We start from the raw sequence: 21,320 nt of genomic DNA, 5'->3' as shown, positions 1-21,320 counted from the left end.
TCTATTTATCCTCCAGCATCTTATCCATCCACACCAAACAATCACAGCTGCATCAACAAACACATTCTCTCTCTGTGTTGTGCTATTCATTCTCCAATAATACACGTTCTCAGGTCTGTATATATGTACCTTGGAACTATCCAGATAATAGTCATATGTGGTAGTTTCCTAGGCAGATGGACTGATTTTAGACATAAATCATGTCCATCTTGAATGTGAAAGAAGAAACTTCCAGCATCACTGTCTTAACAGCTACAATTAGTCATGTTGGGCACATGAAAGTGCATGTTCTTCTCTCGTGCCTTAACCAGTGTTATGTAACATGGGGATGCCATGTTCTATTGCTATGATCGCCGATGTGATGCTTCCCTGTTCAGGCCTTGCGTCGTGGTTAAATAGAGCAAGAAATCCTCCTCCTTTCCCAGTCTTTCCCTTTCCACCTCTGTTTGTGGTGATGCATCAGAAACCAGTGACATCCTCCGGAGGCTCTCTCTCTCTGTTTGTGGGCTCACCAAATGGAACTTAGGAACAGCATCAAAAGCTACAAGGGGTCTGTCTGTTTTTAGTGTGAAGGTAAACATCCTAAAAGATCTCAGTCTGCCTGCATTTATTTTATCACAGAAGACACACTTCTCTAAAAAACGTCCTTTTAATTGTGATATTGTCATGATGATCGTGATTTAATACATTGTGAAGCTCTATCTGGTACCAGCCACAAGACTGTACTTCTTGGGTGAAAGAGAATTCCTACAGGGGGATAAGACACCTCTGGAAGGGATTAGTCACCAGTAAGAAATGGCTTCTGTTATTAGGCAGCACACTGACTCATAAAGCATGTTATTTACATGAGGGTTTCTTAACCCTGGTCCACTGTCCTTCATGTTTTAGAAATGCCCTTAGATTCAACTTGGATTACTTCCTGTTCATCTAAAAAGGGCTGGAGAAGCCTGCTAATCACCCCTTTATTTAAGTCATGTGTGTAGCAGCAGGGAAACACCCAAATGTTGCAGGACAGTAGGCCATGAGAACCAGGGTTAAGAAATGCTGATTTACATTACTTCAGTTTAATTTAAGCCCCAGAAAACTATCCTTGTTTCTGCAGCAGGTTCATAAGGTCTAAACGCATTGTTCAAGCAGTGGTGTTCTATGTAGACATAGCCATGCTTGGACTTTAAGACCCAGAACAATTGTTTTCTGAACCTTTTTTATGGTAGCATTTCCACTGCTAAACAGGGCCATATGTGTAGGCATGTGATAACGTTGGTGAATATGGTGATTACAATATGACTCATATTAAAGTCTTATTTCTTTTGGTTCATGGCAAACATAGGCCCCAGGTAATGAATCGTCTGTCCAGCTACTGGAAAATAAAAAATGGTTTTATTTTTTAACAACATGGGTTTACAGAAAAGTAGCTTCAGTAAAACATTGCTGTTTTGGCAATAAAAAAGAAACTCATTAGTACTTTTCTTATTGACTCGGGGTCGGGTTGTGAGGGTGACAACCACCACCTTAATGTGGCACGTTTTTTTATAACCTTCATGTTCATTTGGGTACATATACAGCTGGGAGCTGAAAGTCCTGTGTAGGACATCAGAACTGATGCAAATCTCAATCTCCCATATGCATGTGTGTAGATGAGCATCACTGGATTGTGCAGCAACTATGTTATGAGAAGAACTTTTTATAAGGCATTTCTTCTTTTTGTTGTTTCAGACTATGTTTACTTCGAGAACTCCTCCAGCAACCCATACCTGATCCGGAGAATAGAAGAACTCAACAAGGTTGGTAGTTGATTTTAGTGTTTTTAAATGTGTTCCGTTCATTGTCATAAACAGCTCATACACCTAAACCTGTGCTCTGCTGAAAACCGTTGAAACTGTGCAACTTTGTATGTATACACTGTTTGGAAAATTCTGACTACTGTAATGAAAGGGTGCTGGTTCAGAACCCACTTACATAACAACAGCAGCATATGACACAGGGCAGTTTCCCCATTGCAGGATTAAGATCATTTATGTAAGCCACTTGCTCTAAAGGACTTGTGGAGTGTAGCAGGAGAGCTAAAAGCTACTGAATTCAGAAATCTGGGTCAAGGGAGACTTTAGGCCAGTTTTTCAGCTCTAACGGAAGTTTTAATGGAAGTTGTGGATGTGCACCATTCTTTACCCAACAAGGCTGGTTAAACTGGGCTTTTACACCATTTCATAGGCCCCATTGGCCTAGTCGTACCCAGTTTAGATCCACCAGTGAGAGCAGCAAACACCCAGTGCAACCATGCGACTGATATGAATATACCAAAGCGTCAAACTTACCAACGATAAAAATGTTGTCCTAAATAAAGAGAACAGACAGCCTGTAGAATTTGATGGATTCCAGGTGGTGTATTAGTCAGCAGGTCTCAGATCGCTCCAACAGGCTGACTGCGAACTCATCCTGCTGGAAAAAGCTTTGCTCTCCAGCTCCATTTTGTGATTACTTGTACCTGGGTTAGCCCCCTGCTGACTGATAAGGATTGTGCCCAGTGTCTCGCTCCATCTGCTGTAGAGCTGCACAATCAAATCGCAGCTGTCACCATACTAGTCTAGGGCAATAGTGCAGCTGCAAAGGACTGCTTGCTGCAATATTTGGTAGGACACCATATTACCAGTGCAATGCATTTCCACTAATTATATTTGGCCAGCTGGATTGACTCTAACCCCCCCAATACCCTCACCAGATGTTTACATTTAGTGGTCAAGGTTCTAAAGATCCTGGAGAACAGTGAGGACTTGATGTAATGGTAAAGAAAGGAAATATTCAAGACAACGTGGGTTAATCCTGATTGATATTATTGCTGCAGTTTACAGCAATAGTCCCACGGTTTAATCGTTTACCGATGCTGTGCAGCCCTAATCTGATGTGTTGATATTGTATACAATTGATCAATCATTGCACCTCTTAAAGCCAAAAGCCCTGTTTGTAATATTTTGGCAGATCTGCTAGGTATATGCAGACTATTGACTGAATAGCCTCTAATCCAGTAAATCTACCACGCTGATAAGTTGAACAGACAAACGTGACTATAGTAGAGACCATCTCCAACTAAAAGCTAAGTTAGCATTAGCTGCAGGTAGAGCAAATGGAGGCTGACAATTTGCATTCAGTTTTTTCTTTCTGCATGTTATACAGGTAGAAAAATCTCTGCATGCAAAAAGACACATTAAAGGTTAGGGTGAGCCCCCCTTTAGAGAACCAACAATTTAAAGAACCCCTCACTTCAACAAGACAAGAACAAAATTGGGTCAGCTTTAAGGGGTGTGTCGACAAACATAGATTCTGCATGTGTATATACTGTACTGTCTCAGTGCCAAAGAATGATCCAAAGTGCCACTTTTTGTGTTTTAACAAATAAAGTATTTAATAAATCATAAACTGTGTTTTATAGAATCTCTGTTCATTGTAGAATTTCCCAGTTAAAGTTAAATCAGTCCAGATATGTTGCATGCGTGTCACTAAAGGACCACTTTAAAATGGCCCTTTAGTTTCACAATCGCATGGTGCTGTGAAGCAGATGCCTACTTAAGTACGTTTAGCAGCTAACACTTAGCCAGTCATGGTATGCTGGCAGTGCTGAAGAACCTTTGTATCTAGTCTGTCATCTGTAATCATTTCTTTCTCTGCTGAGTACCTAAAATGTTGCAACAGTCAAGTCAGAAGCAGTAGGGACATCCTTACTGCTTATGTAGCCATTGTCGGTCAGCCTAACAATAAAGTTTGTTTTATAATACAACAGGAGAACTACTTCCTTTCTTACTTCAAAATAAGAGTCTCGGATATAGATGGGACTCACGTTCATTAACAGGTGCCCATAATAGTATGTATTTACTTTTCCAGAGAAAGTCATTTGCTGATACAGCATTTATTACTGCAAAAGACAATTAATTTTGACCAGAAATAGTGTTGTTTTAATGTCATAAGATCTTGTTACACCCCTAATATCCAACCAGTGGAGGTCTTTGCAGAAGCTATGTTGATGTATGTTTTTATTGTGGCAGAGAGTTGTGTTTTTGAGCAACTTAGTGGGATTATTCACTAACCCCCGCTAGGTGGCTGGTTGTGGTTTAGATAATTTACACAATGAGCTGTTTTCTCAAAACACAAGTAACACACTGTGGCAAAGTGTGGTACCAAGCTGAACTTTTCACCATCGATATATATTACTGTATAGGACATCACGTGACTAATGCATGACACATGCACCATTGCTATGCATTGAGTTAGGAAAGTTAACCTATTCCAAAATTTGCAATATTCTTTGTATTAAGTATGTCTTGGCTGCTTTAGGTTCCTCAAAGTGGACCTACCCTCCTCATTAGGCTAGTAAGAAATAGGGGTGCTACAACTGTTTTTATGACAGATGCGTGCTCACCAGAACAGCGTGGTTTTGTTGACATGACTCAATGTCACCATCTATAATGGCTAATATGTAATGTCTGATCTAGTAATATATATCAGTGTCCTGCACCAGTCAACATGCCAAGCTTGGTTTTGGTGGATCCTTTAAGTTATTGTAGGGCTGGGAGGATATATAGATATTTATATGTAAAATATCTACATTGATGCCACCTGAGATAGGAAACATTTCCTATATACATTTCCAAATCAGTCTATATCCTTCTGCATAGAATTAGCTGGAAGCTTTGTTTGCCCAAATACTATTCAGAATCAGAATCAGAAAAGCTTTATTGCCAAGTACGTTTTTGGACATACAAGGAATTTGTTTTGGCGTAGTCGGTGCAATACAGTACAAATTAAACAGTAAAAACATATCTACAATATAATATAAATATATGTGCACAGTTTTAAGTGAGTGAGAGTAAATATAGAGCAGTATAAGATGCAAGAGCAATACAACAGTGCAGGTGATCATTGTGCAAGTAAAGCAGTGCAAGTAAAGCAGGAGTCCAAGCTGAGCGTTAATGTAACACATAGAGTTACAGGTTACAGGTGTCCTGTCAGCAAAAAAAGGGGGGGTGTTTATTAAACATAAACTTGCTTCTGGTTGTGGTAACAGTTGGGCTAATGAGGAGGAAAAAGTAAGAAAACTCAGGAGTCTGTTGGAGGCACTGGTCATAATACCTGCACTTCTGTTCCATTCAACCTGAGGTTCTGGACAGTTGTGATGATTTTAATCTGTTTCTCACAGCATAAGAAAAGAGCATGCAGAAAAACTGGTGAAGTTACAATAGTTACCGGTTCTAAAACAGGGCTTTGATCAGAGCATTACTCTCTGCATCTCTTTAAAGACTACCACTTAGGTTCTCGAATATTATGAATGCAAACTCTGTAAAGACACTGCGATATTCATCATGAAATGTTGTTGGCAACATTCTAGTTCCAGCAGTAGAAATGCAGGTTGAGAAAAGCTTCCCCAGAAAACTACCTTGGTTCCAGTGGGATACGTTTCTCCAGTGCAGAGTTGGTCCGTTCAACGCTTCTTTCTACTGCTGGTAATTAACGCAGGAAAGTAGTTCAATATAGAAGATAGGATGGAAAATTACCAGAACCTGAACAGGACTTCTGCTGAATACATTTGCATGGACCAGATTCTTGTCTACACGGTAAAAACTATTTAGTATGGACTAGATTCATGTGTACACTCTAGAAAATCTACTATAGAATACAATAAACCTTTCTTTGTACGTTAAGGGCATCGTTACAGCACTTCTTTCACGTCAGATTAGCATAATCTACCTGAAGAAAAAGAAATAAATAGCTACACAAAAATGAATTTACTATACTGTAAAATGTTTAAAATATTTACATTTTTAAACAACTTGTAAATATTAGCTTAGCATTCCTTCTTTATATGTTCGACTAAAATAGATTTCTCAGAAGAACTGCAGATTTGATGAAAAATCGATAGCCAGGAGGTATCTTTTTTGCTATTGTCCTTATGATGAAGCTGGCCAGACACAGGCCATGTGTGTTTTATTCATAGAAAATAGTAACAGCATATTTTTAAAATAAGCAATAATAAACTAATGTTTTGCTATACAGGGAAGCAACACTTTTAAAGTAAAGTATTTTTTTGTATTTAGTATAAAGATCGAAGGTTTAGTATCATGACAACCCTAATTTCTAACCTTTCTGATTATCTAAGTGGTGACTTCAATTCCAACCAGTTTTCCAACTCCTGGCTGTTCTTCTCTGTTTAAAATTGGATCTAAAGGTTGTTTGGTTCCAGAACCTTTTGCCTCCAGTGGGTGCTGGTCATTTCACCCCTTCACCATTATTTACCTTGGTAGTTTTGGTCGTGTCATACCTGTCAGGGGAAATTCCATATCTTTTTGCATAACTGATCACTTACAGTAGTTTTGTTTATTTTCTGCTTATAGTCCATTGTGAGGAACCGAATAAATAATATTTGCCTGCAGGAGGTGGTCTGATCGGTCACTGTTTCATGTGGGTGAGCTCACCCAAACAGGGATCAGAACCCACATGAATGGAAAAAGTGTGTAATTCACACACATTTCATACTGTATGTTTGCTTCATCACTGGGTGGAAAACCGGGAGTTGTAAACATGATTGAAGATGGAAACCCAACAGGAGTCACATCCAGGCTTCTGTATAGTTCCGACTTTAACCACTGATTCTGTATTTACAGACGGCCAATGGGAATGTGGAGGCGAAAGTGGTGTGTCTGTTCAGGAGGCGAGACATCTCAGGCAACCTCAACACTCTGGCAGACAGCAACGCAAGTGAGTAGCACCCACCTAACTCCTCTCAGGGCCCCTCCTCTACAACATGAGTGCATGTATGATATGGCTGGCTGCCTTTTAATGAGCCCGTTTCTCATTGTGTTTCACACAAAAGCCTCAAAGCGCCTCTTCTGCTTTTATGTGGTGAATTGTAACAAGGCCCGCTCCAGGGTTCAATTAGGAACACTTGCTGAGCCCCAGTAATTCTCCACACATCATGGTGGGATTCAGAACCTGACCATCAGTATTAGTCTGTGAACTAGGAATGGGTACCTTTCACATTAGAATCGATACGGTACCGATACCCGGTACCTTGGAATCGGTACTGGTGGATGGTACCAGTTTCTGGTACTTTTGTGTGTGTTTGTGGTAATAAATGTTAATTTGTTTAATAATAAAATCTCAAAATTTTTCAATTTAGCATTTTTATTTCTGGATAAATAAACTTTAACAAATATATCGAAACAACATCCAGCTGCTTGTGTTGCAACATCTAGTTGATTCAAACATTTCTTCTCCCATGTTGCTGGCTGCAGACGAGTCGCTAAAGGTTGCAGACGAGTCGCTAAAGGCTGCAGACGAGTCGCTAAAGGTTGCAGACGAGTCGCTAATGGTTGCAGACGAGTCGCTAATGGTTGCAGACATGCTAACGGTGCTGAATGCTGGAGTTGTAGCCGTAGATCTGAGGCACTCTTCAAATCTTGTGCTTAACCAGGCCTTCCTCAGACTAGAAGTATTCCCCCCCGCTGTCCTTGCACAAATCAGCCATGATTTGTTGACGATACCAGCGGCTACTGACATCATTACGCTCTTGTGCGTGCAATGCTGTGTTCATGTCTGGCATGGAAAATTACCCACACTTCCACTCCCTCAGTGTCACAATGATGCGTTTAGGCACTGAAACATGGTACCGTTTGATTTTACATGAATTGGTACTGCCGAGTACCAATTCAGTCGGTACCTATAAACCATCCCTTCTGTCAACTGCTTTTCCTTTTACACACATTTACATTAAGTCAGTATATCAGGACAGAATGATACATCTGGTTTGTTTTTTTATCACAAACACAGATTAATTGATATAATTTTACAGAATTGTTTTTATATCTGGAAGAATAAAGAGACCTGAAGAAATGACTGTGTCCTCTAAACAGACCTGCACTCACACAGTGTACTATCTCTTCTGCACTGAAGATGAACAACCTGCAGGTGCTGCTCACCTGAATACAGGAGCAGTGAATGGTGAGCGCCAGAGGAACTCTGCAATGCTTCAGATGGGATCTGCATAATGTTTAGAGATATTGCAATATGCACCACTGTGATTCCAACTCTTCTCTGGGATTATGATTGTCCTCAGTTCCTAATTCTAATTTTTTTAATTGTAAGAAAAGAAAACAAAGTCTTTTGATGGAAATTATCATTTGATCAATTATAATAATTGCTGTGTGGAAAAAAAATAGGTAAATATGTTTAATATTAGTGAAGCAGTTTAGTTTTTCAGGGTTTTTTATTCTCATTTTGGTGCAGAGAAAAAGACCAACTGGACGTTTAGTCATAAGAACATCTAAAACATAAGCTGTTGGATACATCATCACTCCATCAGGTCATGTAGGATGCTCCTTGTTCCTTCTTTCATGTGTGGCTGTTATAATGTCTGCAACAGATGCCCTGCTGCTGCCCAGATTACACCAAATAACTACAATAGAAAACCAGTGTTAGATAAGGACAGAGGTGATTACTGGTAGCAAGTTATTTCACTGAATAACTTTTTATTAAACTATGACGGCACTGTAATAAAATATTAGTTTGTCACTGGTGCCATTTGGATTTTGTATAAAACATTGGTAGTTGGCAGAGAAACTTGAAGTCTAGTTATCTTCACTGACATGGAGGAAGATGCTGTTTGAACCCAACACGTTTCTCTCTGTTTACACTTATTAATAAACAGAAGACTTCTCCCTCCATGATAAAATAGAAAAAGGAGTTATTCAAATTGCTGCTTGTTCACACGTCTGCTTTGCTCAGAGCTTATTGGTGTCTTGCATTTGGAATGGTCTAAAGTTGCAGTCATGTTTTTTACAGTTCATTTTTTACTTTGATTAAAAGGCTTACATTTACATAGATCAGATAATAATATGGCAACTCACTTCAAAGGTTTGTAGTCACAATGTCAGCCATGATTGTCGGATCGCTGTGGTTCCGTTGGGGTCTACTTTCAGTCTTACATCATCGATATGTTGATTAAACACTCATTTATATTTATCCATGTTGCCAGTTTGAAAACCAGGAGGATTTTGCCAGATTAACGTTCTACTATTTCCCAAAGCTGACGGAGCCAGGGGCCTGGGGGACTTTGTTGTTGATACAGTCCAATCACAGCCATAAGTCTTTCTCAGCTCTAGTCCAAATTTCATTCAACAGAAACACAAAAAGGAGTATGTTTGTTTTTTTTCTAAACATGTATGTTGTTAAATGTGTAACCTGTGAACACAACATGAGTGCTCTTATGGACTCTCCAGCTTTAATTTAAACGTGTGGTATAAAAAAGTTTTTTTCCATCAGGTCCAGTTATCAGCAATGATGGTGCATTATTATCCTGTGGAAACATAATGGTGATTAGTAGACTACCGATGTGGTTTAAAAGAGACATGCTTTTGGTTTCTTATACTTCTAATTTAATAGAATATTAACTGTTCAACAGGATAAATCATGTAAAGCACATCAACACACATCAAGGAGTTCACCATGCAGAATAGAACACATTTTCAAGATTTAAACCACTTGTTTAAATAAATTAACCAATAATCACTCTTCTAGCAACCAATGTTGTTATCTCCTTGTTTGCCCCACCCTGATCTGGTCTGGTCTCCTCCTTGTTTGATCAGAGTGTAGATGGAGGGAGGGTCTGGAGACAGTGGGTGGTGCTAATAACATGCACTAGTAAAAATGAACCCCACCTCCAGCAACAGCCCAGCCCTCCTCCTCCTGGTCTACAGTTCTCTTAACAAAGACTTTAAAACACACTGAACAACACACCTCAAAATGGATGCGGGCATGTTGGCATGTTTCTCTGCGCTGCTGCCACAGTGAAACGGCGATTGTTCGCTGGTCGTGTGTGTGTGTGTGTGTCATGTTGTCTGAGATGTGACTGATTAGAATGACTAATTTCTTTGTGTGTTGTCACTGTGCCTCCTGGCTGCTGTGACATGTCCTTGTTAAGAGGCTGGATGAAGACGTGCTGGACGTAGCTGATGCCCAACTGCAAGCCTGAAACTGAGCGGACTGATGCAGGGATGCTGCGATCTTTCTGTAGATCAGAAAACTGTGCAGCTGGAAGGTAGCATTATTAGAGCTGCACCAAGACAAAGGTTGCAAGGATTTATGGCATATTGCACCCATTTCACTTTTCTTGAATGATTTTGATTTTTTTAAAAATTTAAAGCTTCTTATTCCTGCAGATTTAGTTTTCTTCATGAGAACCCTCTTCAGACATTTCTCAGAAAATAAAAGTTAGCACAAAGATTTGAACTGTTTGACTGCAAACTCACTCATTTTCACCAGTATATGTGGTGTCAGCCAGTAAGGACACAGGACTGCAGATTTCTTCAGACTCTATTTTTAAAACTCAACACTTCTGACATTAGGGTGCTTCACTGATTATTGGCAGAAACAAGGAACAGTCACCCACATGTGAAGCCATTGCAGAACCTCCTGTGTGTATAGCATTACTTTGTCTTTGACCGTATTTTAATGCATTAGTGTTAGGAGAACACAAACCCTCAACTGAATTACAAACTCACAAACTGGCAGTGTGACACAGGGTCTGACAGCTGTATGCAAATTGGCTACTGATCGTTTCATTGGAAGCGACTGTGGCTCAGTGGGAAGAGAGTATCGTCTTGCATTTGGAAAATTTTCCGTCGGATTTTAGCTTCCTCCTTTACCACATGTTAATGTGCCCCTGAGCAAGGCACTTAATGCCATCTACCCATCTGTTTATTGGTGTATAAATGTGTAAGCGCTTATAGTTGTGACTGGGTGAAATTGGCCCTTGTGTAAAGCTTTTCAAGTGGTCTGTATGACTAAAATAGCATTCAGTCAAATTCAGTCTTTTTACTATTTCACTACCTTGCAGTTTTGGTCGATTTGTACCCAGCGTTTTGAGTACATATGGAGCATCTGATATGCAATGTTTTATTCCGACTATGCATCAGTTCATACCTACAAGAACAACCCTTGTTCCAGTTTGAAAACTACCGGCTTTAAGTAAATTCCTATAATCTGCTTATAGTTTACTGCAAGGATACCTGGTTAAGTGATGTCAATAAATATCAACCACCAGGAGGTGGCCCGAGGTTATTTAGGTGTGATTAGGAGTCATAATCTCTTATTTTTTATAAAATCAATAGGTTGGTGTAGGTATCAGAACCAAGTTTTGTATGGTGAAATAAGCTAACTACCAAAATAAATAAACTGATAATGCTTTAAGTACACGGCTCTGATGCTGCTAGAGACTTATAAAAGGTCAACAAGCTGATAAAGAAGGCTGGCTCTGTTCTGAGGACCCCTCTGGAACCTCTGGAGATCATTGTACAAAGAAGGATTCTTCATAAAATGAAGAACATTATGGAGAACCCTGATCATCCCCAACCGATACAGGAGATCCTTCCAGCCATCAGCATCCAACATGACTCTTTGAAGAAACATGGATAATATGAGCTGCAACAACATTTAATTTCCCTTTGGATGAATAAAGTATTTCTGAATCGAAATGAACTCAATTGAATGAAATGGTTTGTTTCCACATGCAAAATAGAAGTGGAAAGGGATGAAATGTGCAAGATATTTCTGTATCATGGAGACTTACAGACTACAATCATATATGTTAAATTAATATTGTTAAACTGGAAGTAATCCAAAACACAGGAAAATCAGTGATGGGTACGGTATGTAAATGGTTCAGTTTGCAAAGAGTTGGGACATCTAGAGGGGTATCATCACAAGTGGAGCTATGGAGTCTCCAGGGTGTCCGACAGTTCAAATGCTTTAGATACAGCTGCACCGATAGAAAGGTTTAGGCCGATATTGATATTGATTAATGTCGCTGTTTTGACTACACTGCTTACATTGCTTCTCTGCTTTAGGTTAAACACCCCATCACTATCACTGTCACATGAGTCTGTCTCGAACTGGGAAATACTCCATGATTTGTTCCTGTATAGAGGTCTGTATATGTCCAGTTTACCTGTGTAAACTTATACTTGAAGAGGACACGGATCATGTTGTGTTTCTTCCAATCACTATTGATGTGCAGCCATGTCTGCTTTTAGTAGGCAGTAATGTGACAGTTGCATGGACATCTATATGTCCAACTGGACTTATCTGCACCTGTTGCCTTGCAGCAAGAAGGTCCTGGGTTCGACTCCTGGCCGGGGGTCTTTCTGCATGGAGTTTGCATGTTCTCCCCGTGCATGCGTGGGTTCTCACCGGGTACTCCGCCTTCCTCCCACAGTCCGAAGACATGCCTGTTAGGTTAATTGGTCTCTAAATTGCCCTTAGGCATATGAATGAGTGTGTGCATGCTTGTTTGTGTGTTGCCCTGCGATGGAATGGCGACCTGCCCAGGTTTACCCCGCCTCCCGCCCATAGACTGCTGGAGATAGGCACCACTATGGAAGAAGTGGTAGAAAATGACTGACTGACTGACTTATTTGCGCTGCCAGTTTGGAACCAGGTAGCGAGCTCATGGTATTCCAGTGCTAATCTGACTTTTTCATGTTAACTTGAAGTGTTTTTACTGTTCTTTTTTGTTTTATATTGGGTCAAAACTAACTCAGGAGTTTTAAGCATGGGACTCCTATGATTTGATTGGTTTCTGTTCTTCATATAAGTAAGTAAGTAAAATTTTATTTATATAGCACCTCTCAGATCACAAAGTGCTTCACAACACTAATACAAAGTACAATTGGAATAATATATTTATATATGTAAAATAGAAGAAGATAAGATAAAATCAAAAATAAACTAACCAAACGCAAGCCTAAAAAGATGAGTTTTTAGCTGTTTTTTAAAGACACCACCGAATCCACAGTCCTTATACACAAGGGGATAGAGTTCCAGAATCGGGGAGCTACTGTTGCAAAAGCTCTATCACCCTTAGTTTTCAGCCTTGCGTGATGTACAGCCAGTAGGACTTTATCGCATGACCTCAGAGACCTGGGGGGATTGTACGGATATAAGAGTTCACTGATATAAGTTGGGGCTTGACCATGAAGACCTCTATAAGTCAGGACCAGAATCTTAAACTGAGCTCTGAATTTAATGGGGAGCCAGTGCAGCTGGATGAGTAACGGTGTGGAGTGGGAATACTTAGAAGATTTTGTCAGAAGTCTAGCAGCAGCATTCTGAACAACCTGGAGACGTTCCAGGGAGTTTTTGCTAAGACAGGTAAATAAAGCATTACAGTAATCCAAACGTGAGGAAATGAATGCATGGATAGCAATCTCAAGTTCAGAACGTGACACAATGGGACTTAACTTAGCAAGGTTCCGTAAATGATAAAAACAAGAGTGAACCAGAGATTTGATGTGGGTATCTAAGGAGAAAGCAGAGTCAAAGGTTACACCAAGGTTCCTGATGGAAGATTTAGCCAATTTGCCAAGAGGACCAAGAGCTTCCATTATCCTGGGTATAAATCTATCAGGGGCACAAACAAGGACTTCAGTTTTTTCATCATTAAGTTGGAGAAAGTTATCAGCCATCCAACTTTTGATAGATTCAAAACATACAATCACCAACTGTAACTTAAAGACATGTTCAGGCTTAAATTAAATATACAGCTGAATATCGTCAGCATAACGGTGATAAGAAATGCCCTCAAAAGTGCTCAGGATATGTTGTAAAGGAAGCAAATACAATAAAAATAACAAGGGCCCTAGGACAGAACCTTGGGGGACACCACAAGAAAGGGAGGCTGGAGAGGACCTGTACTTAGAGGCAGCCACACAGAAGCATCGTTCAGATAGATATGAAGTGAACCACTCTAAAGCAGAACCAGATAAACCCACCCAATGTCTCAGCCTATCGAGCAAGATTTGATGGTCAACAGTATCGAAGGCAGAAGTAAGGTCCAACATCAGCACAGCAGAACACTCTCCTGCATCACTACGCAAAAAGATATTGCTAGAAACTCTTAACAAGAGCTGTTTCTGTGAAATGAAACCTACAAAAACCAGACTGATATTTGTCAAGGATATTGTGTTTGTCCATGAAGGCTATCAGCTGCATAGATGCAACCTTTTCCAGAATCTTAGATAAAAAGGGTAATTTTGAAATTGGTCTATAACTGTTGAAAATAGAAGGGTCAAGCTCGGGTTTCTTTAAAAGTGGGTGACAGCGTTCTTAAGGTAAGTGGGTACTTGACCAGAGGCCAGTGAAGTGTTAATTATCGAAAGCACACAGGGACTGATATGGCGGAAAACATTTTTGAACAGAGAGGCAGGTAGAATATCAAGAGAGCAAGAAGATGCTTTCGTTGAGTCCACTAATTTTTCCAGCTCAATTAAAGAAATAGGAGAAAAACTTTCTATAACATCAGGCCCGCCTCCAGCCCTTGACAAAATGGGGGGAAACCGAGGCGTAGCGTATCAGTACCACCTCCTTTTGTTAAGGCTTAGAAGATATGTCATCACAAAGATTTACATCGGGGATGGTACTTTTTAGTCCAGTACACAGCCTACACCGCAAGGTGGGTTTGAAACCTACTGGTTTGTAACTAATGTGTTTTTACACAGACCAGCAGTTTTCTGTTTTAGGTAACAGACATTGTGACAGGAACAAGATGAAGCAGCCTGTTGTTAGAAGCCTCTCTAGCTTTTAGATGGGCTACCTCGAAGTGAAAGTGTGATTCAGTTACTTCCTCCTTCAAAAAGTGAACAATGCCGGGTCATTCTGTGGTGTGCTCCAGTCCAATGACAGTGCTCTAACTGTTGATGAATTTCAAGCTTTTCTGTCTTCGGTTTCTTACATCCTATCACAAAGCAGCTGTTCTGTCCAGGATTTAGGTTTTACCAGCTGTATGTTTGGAAATTGATTGGTGACGAAGCAAACACTGACTAATGAGAACAAATCCAGGTTCTAACTGCAAACACTGCAGTGTTTTACAGAACCACAGCAGGCTTGTCCGGCTCATATAAGTGGACATGACAGCTGTGATTGTCTGACATGGAACAGACTTGGCCCATTCAACCGTCCACACTCATGTCTCTTCAGGGACTGTTGTACATATGTCTGCATGAAGCAGTGAGAAAACCTAACCCATCACCATGCTGACATTTTATTAGATCTATAAACGAATTAACCTTGTATGTGACTGGTGTTAGTAGGACTTTCCCAGTATGTTCAGGTCAGGTTTGGGCTGCTGTGGTTCTGTAAAAGATCAAACCCTCAGAGTCACTCTGCTACTGTTCCCTTGTCTTAATTGCTTTAGCTTATTGCTGTTTTTCACTACAGCTTCCCTCCTCTTCCTCCTTCAGTCCACACACACAAACACACACACACACACACACACCAGTTCTTTGTGCAAAAACAAAAGCCCATTGATTTATCACTGAGGCCTGCAGAAACAGTTAATTCAGACTTATTTTCTTTCTATTACAGAAGGTGTGTGTTCTGTGTGTGTGTTGCCTTTAGATTACATGTGATTAAGGTGCCTGTCGCTCGTTTAATGTCTTCAGTTCAGGCTTTTGTGTGTGTGTGTGTGTGGGGGGGGGGAGGTAGTGGGTGGGCGGGCGCCTCAGGTTTGGTACACAGGGTCTCCCACTTTATCAGGCAGGGACCAGTCCAGAGGGTGAGAAGGAAGGGGCGGCAGGGTTGAGAGGTTAAGAGAAAAAGGGGTGTGGCTTGAGGTACTGTCCTTCTCACTGTCTTACTGTGTGCCCCCCCCCCCCATGCCCTCACTGACAGGGTTTCCTTTGGCTTAGTGCAGGGGCGGAGTCCACAGAGATTTCGTGAAATCAGCCCTCCCCTTCAGTTTCCCACAAATTACTCACCCTGCTGCTGAAATTAGCAATGCGCAGTCTAGTGGCCAAGTGCATTTAAACACACCAACAGCCATCTGTAGTTCAGTTTTTTATTATTGTTAGGCACATCAAAATATGAGTCTTGTGTTCTGTTAATGTAAAATAATTGCATTGCTTCAGTCTTTTAACAGTTGTGAGTATGCATGAGATGACAAATGACTAAGATAAAGTCCACATTTTCGATTTCTAAGACTACACACACCAGGAAGTAACTGAAGTACTTCTAGTTCTACCTCTTCACTTGAATCTCTAAACTTTACCAGGATGTTCTTGTGAAGTAGACCTGTTCAATAATATCAGATCAAAGGCCCAAATACAAATGTTCCTGTTGTTTAACCCTCATTTAACTGGGACTAAATGCTCTCACGTGGTAGTACTGTAAAAGATGTTTTTCTTGTGTGTAAAAACACATCTATTAAAGAAAAGCTTTTAGATGGAAGAACGTTTCTGTGCAGATTAGAATCCCTTTGTACAGTTGGTCTGCTTGTGTCAGAAGATGCTAATCCTTCATGATCTATTATATTGCTCAAACCTATCAGGTTGTGAATGAACCTGCTTGGTAATGTCCCACAGTATGTTTAGCTGATCAGTGTTTTTATTTAATGGAGCAGGTTCTCTGAATAGAAGCTGTGCTCACTGTCTTGTTTGTGTTCACAGGAGAATTTGAGGAGGAGTCGAAGCAGCCGTCCCTGTCTGAACAACAGAAACACCAGCTGAAACACAGGGAGCTCTTTCTGTCCCGGCAGTTTGAATCTCTACCTGCCACTCATATACGGTAGGTGTTGGTGTGGAGTCAGTGGTTTAACTGGACACCTGCCAGCCTCAGTGAGACTGAAATACTGAGGGGGACACGGTCACTATTGTCACAAAAACCCACCCATCATATCATATCTTCACGGATCTCCTCAGTGTTATTTCACTGAATATAAAGACAGTTCATTGTTCATTGGTACATATTAAAGCATGATGGGCTGGATTTGTTTCATTCAGGCACACAAAGAATTACTGTCTGTATTAACACAATTGACGCTAAAATTGTCGGTAAACACTTGCGTGAAAAAGTGTTTACCCCCCTTAAAGATTTTCATGCTTAAATGTTTTAGATCACAAACAAATTTTCTAGATTTCTTAACGATAACTTTAATAAATACAACAAGCAGTTTTAAAGGGTAAAGAGCTAACCAAAGCAAGCTGACCCTGTATGAAAAAATAATCACCACCTAAACCTAATAACTAGTTGGGCCACCCTTAGCAGTAACAACTGACATCCAGACTTTCCGATAACTGGAGATGAGTGTTTTCCATCTCTACTGAGGACTTTTGGCCCATTCTCCTTTACAGAAATGTTTTGATCCAGCCTTGTTGGAGACATTTCCAGTGTGAAGAGTGTGTTTAATGTTATACTACAGTAGCTGAACTGGATTGAAGTCCAGACTTTGGCTAGGCCACTCTTCTAGGCCAACTTCATTTTGTTCATTCGTCATTCAGAGGTGGCCTTTATACTGTTATAGATCATTGTCTTGCTGCGGAACCAACGTGTGATTGGCTTAAAGGTTCTGTACTGATGGCTGGATATTCTCCTGCAGGATTTTCCGGGTGAGAGAAAGATTCATGATTCCATCAATTATGGCAAGGCAGCCCCAAACCATCACACTACCACCACCATGTTTGACTGTCAGTATGATGGTCTGTTTCTGAAATGCTGAGTTAGTTTTAGGTCAGATGTAACATGATACAAACCTTCTTAAAAGTCTCGTCAGTCCACAGAATATTTCCCCAAAAGTCTAGAGGATCATCAAGATGTTTTTAGGTAAATGTCAGAGGTTCTGGCCTTGGAACTCTCACATGGAGTCTCTTTCTTATTATTGAATCATGAACTTTGACCTTAACTGAATGGGGTGTGCAGAGCTTTAGATGTTGTTCTGGGTTGTTTGGTGACCTCCTGGTTAAATAGTTGATGGAGCTCTAGGTGTAATTTAGGCTGACCAGCCTCTCCTGGGAAGGCTCACCACTGCTGCATGTTTTCTCCAGTTGTGGATTATGGTTCTCACTTTGATTCGCTGGTGTTCCAAAGTCTTAGAAATGGTTATGTAACCCTTTCAATAATGATGGACATCAATGACTTTGTTTTTTTTATCCTTTTATTTATATATTTTTCAAAATATTTGTTGCTTTTTGAGATCTTTCAGCCATTAGAGAGGTTCTGTTTAAATGATTTATTATATCTGCAGGTCAGGTAATAATCAGGCCTGGGTTTGGCTTGTGAAACTGAGCTCAGATGTCTAAAAATATAGTTTAATCACAGTCAATTGATAATTTAACAAGGAGGGCTATTACTTTTTCCCAGGTTGGTTTGGATAGATTTTTTCTCATAATAAATAAAATCATAATTTAAAAACTGCTTTTTGTATTTACTGATGCTTTGTTTATCCAATCTTAAAAGTTGTTTGATGATCTCAAACATTTATTGTGACAAAAATGCAAAAACAGAAGAAATCTGTAAGATGCAAAGACTATCTAGGCCACATGAATTATGAATATGAACATGTTTATTAAGCTGTTTTACCCAAACAAAAAAGCTTCACTAAAAGACCTGAAACAGAGAGATGAGGACTGGAGTCTGTTTCACCTGATCATTAAAGTTTTCACAGTTGTGAATAAACAGGTCTAAACGAAGACTATTAGATGTTCCTGTTGTGAGTCCTCCAGGACAGACTCCTGATCCATGGAGGTTCTTGACAGCTCAACAGCTCTACAAGCCAACATGAAGACCAACCTTATTTCATCATCTGTCTTCAGCTGTTTGGACATTTGTCACTGCAGCTCCACACCTAAATGAAACAGAAGTCATTTTTTACCATGTGAAACATCTTTAATTAATCTTCTCCCAGAATAAGCTAACACTCCTGTAGAATGCATGACTTCTCTCAGTAGATCCTTTTATCTGACTGGCGTAGGTACTTTCTTTTCACAGAGCATACTGACTTGTATATGACTGACATTTGTTCATGTCTTATATCACTGCTGTGTTTGGAACTGGTAGATTCCCAGATGCATTGGCATCTGCTGATGGGTCGAACTGGACTTAAAAACATGGCCAGTTCTATCACCAGCTGATTATCTGATGCTTCCCTGTTCTCCAGTAGTGATCATCTGACATATGAAAGAACTGAATCCTGCTTTAGTAAACTGAACTGATGTTATAGTTGGGTTTTGGTATAAATGCACTAGAGGTTTAGAGAGAATCAGACTCTTAACTGTGTCTGAGGTCGATTGTTTCTTCAAAGTGACAAACAGCCATAAACTGTTTAGTTTGTAGGTGATCTTTTTCTTTTATGAAACTGTATTTTAATTTCTGTGATGGTGGGTAGTTTACAGCTGTTCCTCTCTGTCTCTGCAGAGGGAAATGTAACGTCACCCTTCTTAATGAAACTGATGTCCTGGTTGGTTACCTGGAGAAAGAAGTAAGGCACAGCTTGATGATTTCTCAGCGGCGCTTTGTTCCTCTTCCTCATCGTATGAAAATTAGAGTTTAAAGGCAGGTGGTGCATACAGCTACAACTCTTCAACATCTTTTGTCCAGGACTGTTTCTTCTACTCGTTGGTGTTTGACCCTGTCCAAAAGACGCTGCTGGCAGACCAAGGGGAGATCCGAGTGGGCTCTAAATACCAGGCAGAGATTCCTGACAAACTAACTGAAGGTTTGTTTTCTACCTATGGTAGAAACCAGATATTTACATGCGCTGTATGAGAAGGGTACATCAGATTGAAACGTTTTAGCTTCTGATCTGGTAGGATTATTTCTGTTTGCTAAATGTCAGAATAATGAGAGAATTTAATAGCAAATGTTTTTTACCTTTCCTCACATTCATTTTCTTAATAGTTGGTAGAATTCCCTTTATTCTGTATGACTTGGGTCAAACATTTTCAGTATCTTTCCATAAGCTTCTCACAATAGCTTAATGGACTATTGGCCCATCCTTTTGACAGAACCGGTGTCACTGGGTCAGGTTCTATAAGCCGCGTTGCTCACACACACCTTTTCAGCTCTGCCCACAAACATTCTCTGGAACCAAAGATCAGGACCTTGTGGACAGAAGACACTTTGTAAATAATTTGGTGGCATGATTCGGATCATTGCCCATTAGGACGATCCATTTATGCCCGATCTATAACTTCCTGGCTGATGTCTCGAGATGTTGCTTCAGTATTTCCGCATAATGTTCCTTCCGCATGATGCATCTGTTTTGTGGAGTTCACCTGTCCATCCTGTAGTAAAACAGTCCCACAGCATGATGCTGCCATCCCGTTCCACAGGCAAGTCTCTGTTTAACTGAAATGTTGTAAATTAACCTACCAGAAGCTTCCAAAGTCATGAAATCATCATCTGACATCGTCATCATCAAATTGTTTTAATGTATTTTAAACGTCTGACTTTAATAAAAGTTATTTAAAAACTCGTATGTCACTATTCTGGTATTTTTCAAATAGAAATCATTTTGCTAATCCTTTCTGACCGAAACCATAAAAACTTGAGTCTGATTTAATGTCAGACCGAAGGGGAAAGGTGTATGTAAATATGTGGTTTCAATTATATGTTCTCTTGTTACTTCAGACAGAACAGATGTTTTTCAAATAGATTTTTATAACAAACAACGCATGAATATATCCAGAATCAGGACATTGAGCCTTTGTCCATATGTGTTTTAGGTGAACTTGACACCCGGGTCCAGGAGAAGATGGAAACTAAAGTTTGGGACCCCAACAATCAGCTCAAAGATGCACAGATCGACCAGTTCCTTGTTGTTGCCAGGTAACACTTCCCTGCCAGCTGGCAGCCTGGTACAGCACCAGTAGAGGTCCAGTTACTGTGGTATCTTCTAGGCAAACCTTCACCAGCTGGAGGAGACAGAGCCTGACCTCTAGGGAGTGCAGATCATTCTGCTAAGTATAGTGAGGGTGGCATCTGTTTTATGAACTCATTAGAATATGTATTTAGACACTGGTTAGACATGCCTATTAGTACAATGCTGGTTTATTTATGATATATGTGCTTCTTTTAGGTTCTTTATTTACAGAAAACCATTAATGTTTGTGTTTAGTAAAACCACATGTAGGTATTGGTGGTAGTACATCAGCCTAATGCTCCCTCTAGTGGCTGTTTGATGAAACGTTAGCACAGTAACACCAGGACCAGTCAAAGTGTTTGTTAGGGTCTGATGGAGCAGTGCTTGTGACCTTTCTGTTTCAGAGCTGTGGGCACGTTTGCTCGGGCCTTGGACTGCAGCAGCTCCATCCGTCAGCCCAGCCTCCACATGAGTGCAGCTGCAGCCTCCAGAGATATAACACTGGTTAGTCCCAAACTGACACACTCTCTGCAAACCTTGCAAGCCAGCCTTTCAATGGATTAACTGTGTCTCTTTGGATGTTTATTACAATAAATTCTGTAACAGATGCAAAATTAAGCTAAGCTGACTGTTTCCCCTGGACCTTTCC

The 21,320-nt window shown here is 40.2% G+C and overlaps 1 protein-coding gene across 1 annotated transcript in view; it reads left to right on the top strand.

Annotated features, from left to right (window-relative positions):
- The window catches only part of mta2 (metastasis associated 1 family, member 2), a 40,710-nt gene that overhangs the window by 5,814 nt on the left and 13,576 nt on the right, over positions 1-21,320 (top strand). The window contains exons 2-8 of the mRNA XM_047385999.1: positions 1,717-1,784; positions 6,651-6,744; positions 16,482-16,599; positions 19,225-19,288; positions 19,408-19,525; positions 20,535-20,637; positions 21,076-21,175. Coding sequence (XP_047241955.1) covers positions 1,717-1,784; positions 6,651-6,744; positions 16,482-16,599; positions 19,225-19,288; positions 19,408-19,525; positions 20,535-20,637; positions 21,076-21,175 — 665 coding nt within the window. The remainder of the gene's footprint in view (positions 1-1,716; positions 1,785-6,650; positions 6,745-16,481; positions 16,600-19,224; positions 19,289-19,407; positions 19,526-20,534; positions 20,638-21,075; positions 21,176-21,320) is intronic.

The sequence above is a fragment of the Girardinichthys multiradiatus genome, chromosome 14 (genome assembly GCF_021462225.1).
Source record: "Girardinichthys multiradiatus isolate DD_20200921_A chromosome 14, DD_fGirMul_XY1, whole genome shotgun sequence".
In the NCBI taxonomy this organism is placed as follows: domain Eukaryota; kingdom Metazoa; phylum Chordata; class Actinopteri; order Cyprinodontiformes; family Goodeidae; genus Girardinichthys; species Girardinichthys multiradiatus.
This window is presented reverse-complemented; position numbering and strand designations above follow the sequence as displayed.